This window comes from Pristis pectinata, chromosome 7 (genome assembly GCF_009764475.1).
Source record: "Pristis pectinata isolate sPriPec2 chromosome 7, sPriPec2.1.pri, whole genome shotgun sequence".
In the NCBI taxonomy this organism is placed as follows: Eukaryota; Metazoa; Chordata; class Chondrichthyes; order Rhinopristiformes; family Pristidae; genus Pristis; species Pristis pectinata.
In genome coordinates this window covers 25286091-25301072 of record NC_067411.1, presented here as the reverse complement: position 1 = coordinate 25301072, position 14982 = coordinate 25286091, and the positions used below count along the sequence as shown (strand labels likewise).

At 40.0% G+C, this 14982-nt stretch overlaps 2 protein-coding genes across 9 annotated transcripts in view; both read left to right on the top strand.

The window, feature by feature from the left end:
• Nucleotides 1–7725, top strand: part of polk (polymerase (DNA directed) kappa) — a 79828-nt gene extending 72103 nt beyond the window's left edge. For 4 of the 5 annotated variants that reach the window (XM_052019240.1, XM_052019241.1, XM_052019243.1 and 1 more), the window contains 6 exons: nt 8–40; nt 1915–2011; nt 2179–2350; nt 3489–4613; nt 5557–5608; nt 6927–7704. In XM_052019240.1, coding sequence (XP_051875200.1) covers nt 8–40; nt 1915–2011; nt 2179–2350; nt 3489–4613; nt 5557–5608; nt 6927–6999 — 1552 coding nt within the window. In that variant the 3' untranslated portion in view covers nt 7000–7704. Of the gene's footprint in view, nt 1–7; nt 41–1914; nt 2012–2178; nt 2351–3488; nt 4614–5556; nt 5609–6926 lie in introns of all 5 variants that reach the window. The other variant, XM_052019239.1, reaches the window with a different exon arrangement.
• Nucleotides 7726–14066: 6341 nt separating this feature from the next.
• LOC127572456 (ankyrin repeat and death domain-containing protein 1A-like) overlaps nt 14067–14982 on the top strand; it is a 77420-nt gene continuing 76504 nt past the window's right edge. For all 4 annotated transcript variants that reach the window (XM_052019739.1, XM_052019740.1, XM_052019737.1 and 1 more), the window contains exon 1: nt 14067–14339. In XM_052019739.1, coding sequence (XP_051875699.1) covers nt 14273–14339 — 67 coding nt within the window. In that variant the 5' untranslated portion in view covers nt 14067–14272. The remainder of the gene's footprint in view (nt 14340–14982) is intronic.

Sequence of the window (14982 nt, the reverse complement as noted above, 5' to 3'; positions counted from 1 at the left end):
GTTGTAGAGATGGTGATCGGAAGAGTATGAGCACAGAAAGGTGAGTCCTTTTCAGTATTTCACATCTGTTTTGGATATATGTGTTCTTAATAGTTCCTGTTGCTTAACTGTTTGTTAAAACCCATTACACAAAAACCTGGATTACGACTACTTGTCTTGTGTAGTGACCAAAGTGCTTCAGAGAACGGTGGCACAAGCAAAGGAAAATGATCAACCCATGTTCTAAAATATATGATGGGAAGTAGAAAGCATACAACTTAGAAAGAGAATTACAGAGCATAGGGGAAGATGGCTGAATGCCTCGTTGTCAATGGTGAGCAGAGAAAGCCGAATCATCATGAGGCACACCAGCTGGGATTATAGATCTGGAAGATATTGGAGAAATAGGGTAAAATAAGTTTACCAGGAATTCACAAATAATAAAGATTTTCAATTCAGTGCTTTGGGAGATGATGAGCAAAGGTAGGGACAGTACACTAACGTTGCTGACAGGGTTTTGAATAATTTGGACCTTGATAGATTGGTGCTTGAGATATCAGCAAGACGTGCCTTGAAGTTGAGTTTGGTGACAAATACAAGAGTTTTAGCAGAGGCAAAGTGGGCAGTACTGAAGAGGGGGAATTAAGCAAGCTTGCTAATTAGGATTACTCAGGTTTTTCATGTGTTTGGATGGAAGAAATTGTAGCTTTTCTTGATGCACCCAACACTATAATGAACTTCGGAGAACAGGTGTGAAAGATGGCAAAATGGTGAAATGTTAAGGTGACATTGAGAAGGAGACACAAGACTGATCAATCACAATACTAGATTTTTCTGTTCAGAGTGATGTTTGCTTTCAATTGAACAATCTGAGTAGTTTTGTGGCAGAGATAAGTCTGAAGCTATAAGGTGAAAATTCATGCAAAGATCTTCAAAATGGCTCAGCTGAAAAGGAGGATTGTTCCTGTGCAAGGGCATCATTGATGGTGTCATTTGTTTACAGGGATCCATCAACACATTTATCAGTTTTCATATCAGGCTAAGTAAATCTTCACTGCCATGGGATTCTGGAGCAGCACAATATATTTTGTATTATATGTCAACAGAGGTGTGTAATGTGTATCCTAAGGGCCATTTATTTGTAAGACATAGGGAAAGAAATTCACTGGTGCCGTGTAATAATATTTTTATCAGGAAACTGATGGGCAGTTCTGTGTGCATTTGTGCCTTTTGATGAATCATATCATGGTCCTTTGAATATGTACTTATGCATGGAGTCACACAAAATTGATGATGTTGTTGCAATGCTGTAGTAAAACACTGTCTATCAATGGTAACACACAGAGGCATAAGTTAAGCCTCTAATGCGCTGAGAAGTCCCACAGAAAATCAGTGGTTGGATTCCTTAAGAATGGCCCTGATGATGACGATCTTGTCCCACCTTGATGATTATGCCCATCTCTAATGGCACAATGTCATCATCTTTTGGGGATGTGTGGTGCATATGCCACAAATCCCACCCACTACACATGGGGAAGATCTGCCCTAAATCAGTTCTATTGCAGGAAACTCATTTTTCATAGAGAATGGTCACTGAGAAATTACACCACAGAGAGATCATAAAGCAAACTATTTATTTGCTTGACGTTGGACCTAATTAAGTCTGTATATGATGACCTGGGATTCATGATTCTAATGTTACAAGATGTTTTACATGTCTTGCTTGTTGAAATATAAATTCTTACCCTCTCAACTGTGTCCTCCCCCACTCCACCACCTCACATGAAACTTGTGTGGGATCTCACTTTAGCATGATTCTTACATACATGACTTCTAGGCCATAGTGTTAAAGCATTTACTGTCATCAAGCTATTTCCACAGTATATTTTCTGACTTTAGAACCTGTGTGAAATAAAATTTATTTTTGAATTTTAGGACGTTCAGTGAAATCAGTAAAGCATCGGAGCAATACAGCTTATGTCGTGAACTTTGTCATGACCTTGAGGAAGATCTCCACAAGGGAGGACTAAGGGTACAGCTTTGCCCTTTTTATCAAAATATTTATGAAGTTTTTTTTCATTGTATAGTTTAAAGGTTTTATGGTGTAATTCACAAAAACAATGAATGCTACCTAAAGCCTGTGTTCATTATATAAAGGATTTTCAAGGACTTTGTAAAGTAGTTTTTCCAAAATTTTAGGGGAAGACAGTAACTCTAAAATTGAAGAATATAAACTTTGAAGTGAAGACAAGAGCCTGTACAGTTCCATCGGCAGTTTCTAAGGAAGAAGAAATTTATGCTATTGCATCTGAGTTACTAAAGACCGAGATTGAGAGCATATATCCTCAGCCATTGAGACTCAGACTTATGGGTAATGTATAACAGGAATTTCTGAATAAAGATGAACAGTATCTGATCAATATTTCTTTACTTCAAGTGCCACTTGCCATTAATATTGACTAGGCTCTCTTTTGTCCACTTTGAAGAGGTGACAAAAGTAGATAGTCATCAGTATAAAACCCTTTGCCTTTTGCATTGGGTTCCACACATTTTCATCTCCAAGTTGCTCTCCCATAATCTGAGGGAGTAAAATGTACAGGAAATTGTGCATTGACAATAAATGAGCTGAAAATTTGAAAACAAACTGTAAATTTGACTGGTTGCTGTTTAGCTACATTACAAACTCAAGGGGACAGAGTACAAATAATAATTGTGTAAAATCTGAATTGTACACAAACTATTTGAAATATAGTCAGTATCTGTAGAAAGCAGAGAGATACTGAGTGAAACTTTTAATCAGAACTCAAAATGTACAGCCAAAGCTAAAAAAAGAGGAAAATTAAGTAGCGACCTGGAGGATGCAGTTTTACCTATTCTGCTCTACCGATTATGAAAGCAGTATAGGTAATATGCATTTTTTCAGATAACTTAATTCCAGGCAAAGTATGACATTTGCTTTCTGTTCCGATACCAGGGCTAAATTACATAAAATGTGGCCTGATGACAATTGTTGTGATGGGTGAATGAGTTAACAGACTACATTTATCTTGTGTAGAAAGCAATGAAGGTTGACTATGATTTCATAACTGTGACTGAAATAGAATCATAACCTTTGTTTTGAATCTTTAAATTTTATTTGGCATGTTTTGTATCACTTCACATTTTTCTTGGGTCATACAAGGTCATAAGTCTTTCACTGGTTGACAGAGTGAGGCATTAGCTTGCTTTAATATGCCTCGCCGCTTTTATTTCTCTATGATTAGAAGGGGTTAGTGTCTGTTTGGAGACTGCTGGACATCGTTGCATGGATTTATGATAAATAATGGGCCCAATATCCTGATTCATCCCATTGCTATTTGATATAAGAAACTATTCTTTTTTTTACATACTTTGTTAACAGTGCACAGAATATCTTTGAATTTTTCTCTGTTTTAATTCTTATGGGAACCATTTAATGTTATTAAATTGTTACCATTGCACAATTAACATATTATTGTTTCTCCCGTAAGGTGTGCGGGTTTCTGGGTTTGTCCATCAAGATGAGAAAAAACCTCACCAGAAAAGCATCATCAATTTTTTCCATACTGGAAAATCTGAGACCCCAATTTGCAGCTCTGATTCTGAGTGCATAGACATGAAGAACCAAACAGAACAAGCAGAAACATCCAAAAGAGAAAGTTTCTTCAATAAAAAGCGACAGCAAAAAAGCCAGGTTCTTGCAGTCAAACAAGAAAAGTGCAAACCTGCCATAACTACCCCAGCTTGCACAATGGATGAAATGCAGCTCAAGGGTAGTGGCCTGATTCCAGCATTAAACGTTACTAACAAGTGTCCAAAATGTTTAAAAAGACTAGGCATATCAACTTCAGAGGGATTGATGAACCAAATTGATTGTTGTTTATGTGTAAGAGAAGGTGAAGCAAATATTTCAAAGGCAAGCTGTACAATCATGAAGGACGCATCTAGCTTGGACAATGATTTAAAAAATGAAAAAATAATGGATCTACATGAACAAAAAGGAACAGAGTATCAGGAGAGACCCTCAGAAATGTATCCGAGTATTACAGTTGTAGATTTGCACAGAGAAATTGAAAGTAGCAGCTTTAATGGTGAATCATCAGTTAAAAACAATTCCTGCCCGATTGTACAATCTGGTCACCAGACTTGTCTTAAAGATCATACGCAGCTATCTAATGGCACAGTAGGGACCCTGGAGCCCATTAAAGATAAGACTATTTTAGATGAAGAACTTTCAGACCACAGCAATTTGTCAGTTCAAATATCTGGTAAAACTACTCATGTGACACAGGAAAAAATTCAGTTTGATTTAACTAAATCTAATGCCAGCAGGTTAAATCACGCAGCATTTGCACAACTCAACCTGTCAAGACAGGATGCTCAGCGCCAGTCAGACCAGGCAATGAGACATGCCACATCATTGAAGGGAATGTTGTCTTCTCAATCAGAAGAGCCAGCTGGTCTGGTATGTCCAATTTGCGACATAAGGCAAAAAACAACAGATCTATCATTGTTCAACAGGCATGTCGATATCTGTCTAAATCAAGGGGTTATACAAGAGCTTACTGAGAGATCAACACATCCATTTTCCACAGACTGCACTTCAAAAGGAGTAGGTGAGCATTCTTATTTCCACATAATCAATTTCAGTAACATGTACTAATTTAGGGCCTTTTAAGAGGGAATGTATTTCTTTTTCTGAACCTCATTCATTTTGCAATGTGGGGTCTCCAATAAAGCAACCAGACCTGGAGAGGAGCCCCAATCCTTTTTTCAACTAACAACAAAAGCCAATACATTGCAGGCTGAGTAAGATGTCTTTACTATTCTTTAGTCTTCCAAATTTGAGGCAGTGAGAGAACTACATTCCATTTGTTGCTCTGATGGAGAGCAACTAACTTCTGACCAAGATTGAAGCTATTATATTTGCACACTATGGCTTTGTAGCATCAAGGTGATTTGTTTATGCAGTTGTTAGATAGATTAAAATCAAATTGTTAGAGTTTTAAAATAGAACTGAAGTTTGTACATTTTGTATACACTTCCCAAGATGTATCCACCCTTCTGGGTGTGCTGTCAGAGTATGCTCATAAGTGAGATGGTTAACTTGAGGAAGAAAAGTAGATTGGGTTACTCTTCAGCATTTCCCAGAAGTTTTGGGAAATGTTTCAACCTGTTTGCTGGCTCCCTAGAATTGGTTGATGTTTGTAGTACAGATAAGGATAATGTTAAAATTTGAGAGTTGTGGTGGAGAAGGTAATACTGAGTTTGACAGGTCCTCAGGGGACACTTTTATGTAAATTACACCTTTCTCCCCAATCTCATACTGGGGCTTGAAATGGCAGCAGCCACTTACAATTGGAAAAGCCTTGTGCTACGTTGGGGCTCATTTAATCAACTTGGAGGCAACCTCTCAGAGAAAAAATAGCTCTTATCTATGCTGAAAGGAACAGCAAAATCCAGGAGCAGGTGACTGGTGAGCTTGACTGTTAATTCTTTTGATGTGGTTACTATTTGTGGGGGGGAAATAAAATAATATTTGTTTGTTTTTATTATTAGGTCCATTAGGAACTGGAAAGCAATCTTCAAATTCATCTGTTCAACCAAAAAGGTGAGATTATGGAGGTTACTTTGCAATATTACTGTTTATGCATTGCAATAAAAGTGTGTAGTCACATGGCACAAAAACAGGCTGTTTGGCCCATCATGTCTGTGGTGACCATCAAGTATCTATCTATGCCTATCCCATTTCTTTTCCTCTACCATCCCCATCAACTCCCCTCACAAGCACCAAGATTCTCCTACCAACCATCTACACTGGAGACAACTTTCAGTAGCCACGTAACCTACCAGTCAGCATGTGCTTGGCATGTGGGGGGAAAACAGAACATCTGAGGGAAAGCCCACAAGGTCAAAGCGAGAGCATCCATATTCCACACAGACAACACAAAAGGTTAGGATCAGAGGTCTGGAGTGAGGCAGCAGTGCTAACAGTAGCACTACCGTACTCTGTATTTTTTCTTATATATATTTCATTCTTACTTGCTGAATTGTAGCCTCAGCAAATTCTATAATAATGCGGCTTTGTTTTGGAATACTTTTGCCTGTGGGCTCATTGTGCTATCTGTGTTTTTTTTTTGTAGTTAAGACTTTCTGAGTAATGCTAGTTTTTCACTGATTTCTAATGGGTCTTTTTATTTTCAGATAGCAGTAGTACTGTTAAATCTGATGTGTGTTGAGTTACTTCATTTTCAGCATGATTGGTCAAAGTCTTGAGAAAGTTATTAAATTTTAAATTAAGGATGAACTTGCTTGGTGTTTACAGACTAGCACTGGGATCATCTCATTTTACATATCTAGCAAGTTAATCTTTGGTGTTTCTGTTGATTCCATGCATTGCTGGTCAGTGGCACCAGGCTAAAATAAAACTTGTTTTGTCTCTGGTTCTCAAGATTGCAAGTATAACCCTGGATTGAACTGTCTTTCAGCTGATATCTGATTTTGCTATACTTAAGCCTGAATGTTAGCAGCCTTAGAGGTTTGCTTTACTAAGAATTGTGGATAGGTGCATGCTCATCAATCTTCTATGTGACAGAAATTAAAGTCTTCTGTACCATTTGTGCAAGAATTAATGAGATTGAAATATCAAGGAATGATTTTTTTTTAACCTTCCCCTCTTGCTTTTCCCCAATGCAATTCACCATGTGAGCAATTATCAAAATAAACTTTAAACTAGATTAGGTTGCTCTGATCATTTTAACATGGATCATATCCCAGTGTATTCCAAAGAACAGTTATGTACATTTATGCCAACACTTGACAAATTGAGAATCAACAATCTGAGCATGCAAAATTTTGGTATTGTATTAATTGTGTCTTGCTGCTTTGGTTTTTGTGAATACATTTCTTTAATATTTACTTGTTTTCAGGACTGGATCGACAGCCCAGCAGCCAATAACCAAGAAAGCAAGGTGTAACACAATTGACAGATTTTTTAAATGAATGGCCTCAATGTAACAAATACTTGATTTTATATCACTTTGAATTGCCTGTATTACAAAGCTCCAAATGTTATTAAGCACTTTTGTTTAGATATTTTGTAAATTCTACAGATTGGTGATTTTACATCTATTAGGTTGCTAAAGAATTATTCATAACATAGCTAAGCCATACTTTAAATGTCCATACCTGTCACCAATAATATATAATTAATTTTATCAACTGAATTTAATTGTAAAAAAATGAAACCATGAACTATTATTTACAAGGACGGTACAAATTTGAAATAAAGAATATAATGGGCACTTAAATCATGTAATATGCAAAAATTGTAAAAAAAAGATATTTATTTTATAGTGATATATTTTTCAATTCTTTAAGTATAGTATGATTAATTATTAATATTTTATAAGCTATTTATGGAAATATGTAAAACTGTACTTATGAAGCTATTTTATTAAAAGCTTGAAGTATTTCTATTAGTGAAATAGTACTTCTTGATTGACATGGTGAGATTTGGTTCTGTCCAGTTTTATTCAAATATATTATTATCTGCATTATCTGCTCTTGCCTGTTTAGTTTTTCTGGATCTGTTTGAATGCACCTAGTCATCTGGTGAAACATTTAATAATATTTATGTGATATTTTGTTCTAAAACATTTATTTGTAAGCATTAGCACTTATATTGTACTGGGAGAAGCCATTGAATAAACCAATTACTTGCATTATTAATTCAGTTTAAGTGCATTAGTTAGCTCAATAAGGTGAGGAATAGCTTGCGAAACAGAAAATTTAAAAAAAATAGGAGCAGTCGGCAATTTGGCACTGTGCCTACTCTGCCATTCGGTACAATTGTGGCTGATCTTGTGTGTCAATACCACATTCCCACTCTCCCCCTACACCTTGATGGCATTTGTGTTTAGAAATATTTCTATCTCCTTCAGTACATTCAGTCATGAATGTTTTATACCATATCCTGAGCCTGTGACTTACAGTATTAGGCCCCTCCTTCACCAACATCATGACCAGACAGAGAAACAACCTCCTTGCATCCAGCCTGTCAAGCCCTGTCAGTATTCTGTATGTTTCAATGAGATCCCCTCTCATTCTTCTAAATTCTAGTGAATGCAGGCCTTATTGGCTTCATCTCTCCTTGTGTAACTGTCCCTCCATCCAAGAAATCATTCTGGTGTACTTTCACTGCACCACCGTTATGGCAACATATCCTTTCATAAGTAAGGACACTAAAACTGCACAAAATACTCCAGCTGCGGTCTCACCAAGGCCCTGTACAATTATAGTAAAACAGTTCCAAGGGCCAGAGGTCAATTCTGTTTACTATCAATCACCCAAGAAAATTAGATAGCATTACAATGTAACTAAAATTATTATTGTAACAAAATAGAGAAGCAAATATATTGAAGAATGTTCAAAAAGCAAATGTGAATATGAGTAGAAATTAAGTTATTAAATGTTCAACTGTGAGGAAGGACTTGCTTTCATGTTTTGGATTTCACTACCTCAATTTGCTTTACCTCCAATGTGCTTTACCTCCAGTGCAGGACTTTCAAAATGAATCATCTGTAGGAAATGGATAGCTAATGTGCACACTTGCACAAGCTCCCATAAACTAGCAAGGTGATAATATCCAGATAATGTTTTTGAGTTGTTAGTTGATTTGAGGAACAAACACTGGTCAGGACATAAGGGACACCTCTTCGATAGGGTAATGAGATCTTTTCCACCATCCGAGAGAGCAGATAAGGCTTGATTTAACATTTCCTCAGAAGGGGCGCATCTGTGACTCCACTGGTGCAGTGGAATATCAGTCAAGATTTTGACCTTGGGTTTCTGATGTTGGCCTTGAACCGAAAAACTTCAGACATGGAAGCAAGAAAATAGGAGCAAGAGTGGACCACTTGGTCCCTCAAGCCTATCTTGCCATTTAATATGATCATGGATGATCTGCTCAAAGCCTCATGTCAAGACTGCTACCATCTGGAGCTATGGCTGTGTGACCCGAATATTCCGGTAAGAATTGGTGGGATGTGTATAATTTGGAGAATTAATCATGTATTAGTCTTTCTGGTAAATAGTTCTTGATATTTTACATCCTAAAGTTAATTGATTTGACTTGAAATGTATCTTATCTTCTGTATGCCACCACACCTACAAAGCCATTATACATTTTTATTGCTGGAGCGTATTGGTAGATACAGATTTCTTGGCATGACTATGCTTACACTTGGAACCACACAGACTGTACATTAGAAGCAACGTGGTCGGTCTCTGGAGCTTTTAAACTTTGGAATAACCTATCGGGAAAACCCTGTTAAGCTTCACCATGATTGAGCTCTCCTGGGATTTCCTTGTTCCATCACCTACGATAGACTGTGCAAACCACTGTCCAGACTGCGAAGCTGCTGGCTCTCTTAGACTCTACTTATGACCCATGAAATGGGGATTAGTAGGAAGATGCAGACCATTCCCAGCTATGGATTTTGTCAAAATTAGTTGGTTCGGGGTCATTGAGTCAAAATGTTAAAAGTAAGAGTCTGAATCCCCAAATCCCTCAACTCTTAATGCAGGATCTCTGAACAATACTAACTTGATGGATCACACATTTGTGCCAGAGAATTTCGGGGACCAAATGTCACCTGTGTGGCAAGAATATACGACTGAATATAAGATCTGTGGCTGATTTTGCACTGACTGGAGGAAAGTTTGGAGAAGGAAAATAGGAGAGAAAGGAGGCAGTTGAGGGGTAAGAGGTTTGAGGTGGGGAGGTTGGGGTTGAGGAGATTGGGTGCATGGAGAGGAGGTAGTGGGCAAGGTTGTGTGTGTGGAGGGGGAGGAGCAGGTGTAGCTTGTGTCACCCGACAACATTAAAAGAAGTCTTGCACAGACATCTTTCACTCCTCCATATGAAGTGTACGACCTGGAATGCCTGGACTCATCCCCAGCGGCGACAGACATGGATGTCGCTCACAATCACATCCTGAGAACTCTGATGCTACAGTGATAACATCACCACCCCAATAAGACACATTGGGAGAAGATGACCATCTCAAAGATATAGGCAGTGGGTACATCTTTTGGAAAAGCAAATAGGAAGAGATCTGTCTTCCTCATTCACAGGTCTTCCTGTCAAGAATGAGCTGGTAATGTATCTCTGTGGGATAATTGAACAATGTATGACCCATCTGCTCACTCTGACATTAACCCAGCATGTTGTAGTTACCAGTGCTTACCTCCCCCAACCCTGGAAGCTACAGATGAGGTCAAGGAAGGATACTGTTCTGACATTGAACAGTTTCTGGCTCGAGTCCCAAAGAGTCACAAACTGAGACTCCTGGGTGAACTTTGATGTCAGGGTGGGAAAGGTTGTAGACCTCTGACTGGTAAGGAAGGAGTAGAGCAAGTTAACTCCACTCTCCACTTTGGAATATGGCCTTCTTGTAAATAACATCTGGTTTCATCAGAGATACAAATAGAAGATGATCTGGCAATAGCTATGATCCAGACACTAGCAGCTATTAGACTAAGTCATCATTCAGACATGACTCTGGAAGTGTATTGTTACGGACTCAGTGAAAGTCCCTTTAAGATAGAGAGTGTGTGTGTATGTGTGTGTGGGGCGTGCTTACGTCAATAGAAGATAAAGGACGTAATGACGTTGTTGAAGAAGAAGAAGGAGAGAGAGAGAGAAGGGAGAGAGACACCAGCCTGCTTGTTTTTCTCTATCGATGGATGAGAAACAATAACTGTGTTTACCACTGAAATCCATGTATGGAAGTTGGAAGTAATCCGGTGGAGTTCACTTTGTTGCTGACCTGTAGAAGGAAACAGGTATTTGTATGTGGACGACCACGGTTCGGATGCTTTTCGGGGTGAGGAAGTCACTACCGAGTAAACACTGAAGTGTCTTTTGGGTTCCATCGTGGAACATTTGGATTTCGTATGTACTCTCTCTATGTTTTTCTACATCTACATCTTATCTTCAGACAACGGTGGTTGTTGAAGAAGCCCTTGCTCATGTTTCACCTTATGGCTTGCGGAACTGAACTTTAAGAACCATTCAGGAACTGGGAGTTTTGGACTTTGTCACACACACACACGAAGAGTTTAGTTTTGGGGTTAACGTTCGAGGTTTAACATTTTTGAATTCTAACATACTAACATTTTTACTTTTATTTTACGTATTATCATAAGTAGTGATTAATAAAATAGTTTTTAACACTGAATCATGCTCAGTGTGTTTCTTTTGTTGCTGGTTTGTGACAGTATCCATATAATCTACACCACGACAAAGCAAATGACTGATGAACTGACCACCACTAAATGTGATCTGTCATTTCCATCAATCTATTCCCAAAATAATGATGGTAACAGAAATGTTGACATAGGAAAACCAATAAGTAACCCACAAAATCTCAGGTAACCCTCAATGAAAGCTCAATGATGGTGATGAGGAGGCGTGCAGGAGTGAGATAGATCAGCTGGTTGAGTGGTGTCGCAGCAACAACCTCGCCCTCAATGTCAGCAAGACCAAGGAATTGATTGTGGACTTCAGGAAGGGGAAGTTGGGAGAACACACACCAGTCTTCGTTGAGGGGTCAGCAGTGGAAAGGGTGAGCAGGTTCAAGCTCCTGGGCATCAGCATCTCAGAGGATCTATCTTGGGCCCAACACATTGCAATCATGAAGAAGGCATGCCAGCAGCTCTATTTCACTTGGACTTTGAGGAGATTTGGTATGTCACCAAAGACTCCTGCAAATTCCTACAGATATACAATGGAGAGCATTCTGACTGGTTGCATCACAGCCTGGCATGGAGGCTCCAATGTGCAGGATCGAAAGAGGCTGCAGAGGGTTCTAGACCCAGTCAGCTCCATCACAGGCACAATCCTCCCCGCCATCGAGAACATCTTCAAGAGGCGGTGTCTCAAGAAGGCGACATCCATCATTAAGGACCCTCACCATCCAGGACATGACCCCTTCATGTTACTACCATTGGGGAGGAGGTACAGGAGCCTTAAGACCCACGCTCAACGTTTCAGGAACAGCTCCTTCTCCTCTGCCATCAGATTACTGAACAGTCCATGAACCCTTGAACACTACCTCATTATTCCTCTTTTGCATTATTTATTTATTTTTGTGACTTATGGTAATCTTTATGTCTTGCACTGTATCACTGCCGCAAAAGAACAAATTTCATGACATATGTCAGTGATAATAGACCTGATTCTGACTTGGCCAACATCTTACTGACAACCTGATGACACCCAACCAACTGCAGTGCCTGGTGTCCCCTGGAAGTCCACTTATAATTAGCACCTGGGAAGAAACTTCTGCCTTCTGTGCCAGTAAACTTGTGATCCAAAGCTACCAAGCTCACCAGTGCCCCTACTTCCTCAGGAGGCTAAAGAAATTCAGTTTGTCCCCTTTGACTCTCACCAACTTTTGTCAATGCACCATAGAAAGCATCCTATCTGGATGTATCACAGCTTGGTACGGCAACTGCTCTGCCCAGGACCGCAAGAAACTGCAGAGAGTCGTGGACACAGCCCAGTGCATCACAGACACCAGCCTCCCCTCCTTGGACTCTGTCTTTACCTCTCGCTGTCTTGGTGAAGCAGCCGGCATAATCAAAGACCCCACCCAACCGGGTCATTCTCTCTTCTCTCCTCTTCCATCAGATAGAAGATACAGGAGCCTGAGGGCACGTACCAACAGACTTAAAAGGACAGCTTCTACCCCACTGTGATGACTGTTGAACGGTTCCCTTATACAATGAGATGGACTATGACCTCACGATCTACCTTGTTGTGACCTTGCACCTTATTGCACTGCACTTTCTCTGTAGCTGTGACACTTTACTCTGTACTGTTGTTGTTTTTACCTGTACTAACCCAATGTTACTGCACTGTGTAATGAATTGACCTGTACGACCAGTATGCAAAACAAGTTTTTCACTGTACCTCGGTACAAGTGACAATAATAAACCAATACCAATACTGGATAAACCAGATGCTTAAAATTAAATTGGGCTGAATTTGCTGGGCATTGGGGTAGGGCAAGTGATGGCTACCTCTACCGTGATGTACTTGGCTCAACTCTTATATTTAACAATTAATTGAATTGCAGCACTTGTACCAGATGATCCCAGTCTGTCTGTGGCTCTATACGTTTTGAATTGAAGGTCTGGCTGCATCTGATCATTCCAGGTATTCAAAGAGAATTTTGAAAGATCTGGGAATTCAGGGCTTTGGTGAATTGTTAGAGGAGTCGAAGTCTCAGCAAATCAGCCATGAGCATATTGAATGGTGGGGCAGGCTTGAGGGACCAAGTAGTCTATTCCTGCTCCTATTTTCTTGTGTTACAGAGTTTTCTCCACTGCTGACTCCATTCATTTGTTACTGATGGTCAAAGAAGTCAAATGTAATATTAGCTTTAATCCTCTTAGAGGCACTGGGAGAAAAATACAGCAATCTAAAACTTTAGATCTATCTTCCTTTCTACTAACTGAATACTACCACCACCTAACTTCTAGTACCCTTGAGATGCGACTATAAGTTCACACAGCAGTCTAGATGAAGGGTCTCTACCCGAAATATCGACTGTGCATTTCCCTCCACAGATGCTGCCTGACCCGCTGAGTTCCTCCAGCAGCTTGTTTTTTTGCTTTAGATTCCAGCATCTGCAGTCTCCTGCGTCTCCATGTTACTACTCCACTGAAGTCTCTTGAAGGTATGCCCACTTTGAAGAAGGGTTTCTCCTCTACAGGTCCAGATGAAGGATCTCGACCCGAAATGTCAACTGTCCATTTCCCTCCACAGTGCTGCCTGACCCGCTGACTTCCTCCCTTCCTCCAGCAGTTTGTTGGGTTCTCCCCCACTCCCACCGATTCCAGCATCTGCTCTCCAGTTCACAAATTCCGCCTGCAAAACCGAGATGACAGGAACGGCCTCCAAAGCCATTCATTGGTAAAGCCCAAGCTGACGTTTGCGGCCGCGCCCGCTGGGGTTTCCTAAACCAAAACAACTGCCCTGGGAAAACAGGTTCCAGGGCTGCCGGGACTGTGATCGAGCAGTGCGAAACATTCCCTCCGATGATGGAATAAGATGAGACCCAGCTCATTCCCCTTAAACGAGACCATTGGGAAGGACAACCCTTTCTTAAATTTTCCTTAAGGAAAATTTACCGCACGAGAGTTTCAGGTTTATACGCCGAAAAAGAACAGTTGCTCTTAGAATCTGCGATCTGGTGTTGGAAGGATGAAAGAAGTGATCGACAGTCCCTTTAAGGATTCTTCGAGGGATGAAAAGTCCCAGCTGGAGATCTGTGAGTAGAAATCGAACTGACGTCCCGGAGATACAGTGGGAATGTGATATTGTGGGGTGCATTCGGACTTTGAGCTGCTCATTGAGATAACCCAGTCTAAACAAGAGCCAACATTATCAAGTGAAAGCAAGCATTTGTGCAGCAACTTTTGCCGGTCTTCGGGTATTTTAAAGCCCTCTCTCGTACAGTGTGCTTTGAGGGTTTAGTCAGTTTGGCGATGTTACTAACCTGTCAATATCCGCTTCGAATGCTGGTTGAGGTTTAAGTGTTGGTTAAGGCAAATAAGAGCAAATAAATTAGTTTAGTGGTGCATTCAAAAATGGTGCACCGCTCACCCCAGCACTAAAACTACATGATGTGAAACTCAGGAGTACAATCAACCAAATTTGCGTTGAGAATAGTACGTCCGTGCCAAGGCTGACGGACAATAATTATGTTTAGAAACACTGAAAACAGGAGTAAGAGTCTGGTCCACCATTCAACACGACTATGCTTGACCAAAGGTAGTGGAGTCATAGATTGTCGATTTCAATACCCTGTTGTTAACTTCTCCCCATATCACCTGCACTTCTTCCAACCTGGTCTACTGCATTCAGCGCTCCTGTTGTGGCCTCCTCTACACTGGCAAAACCAAGCGTAGACT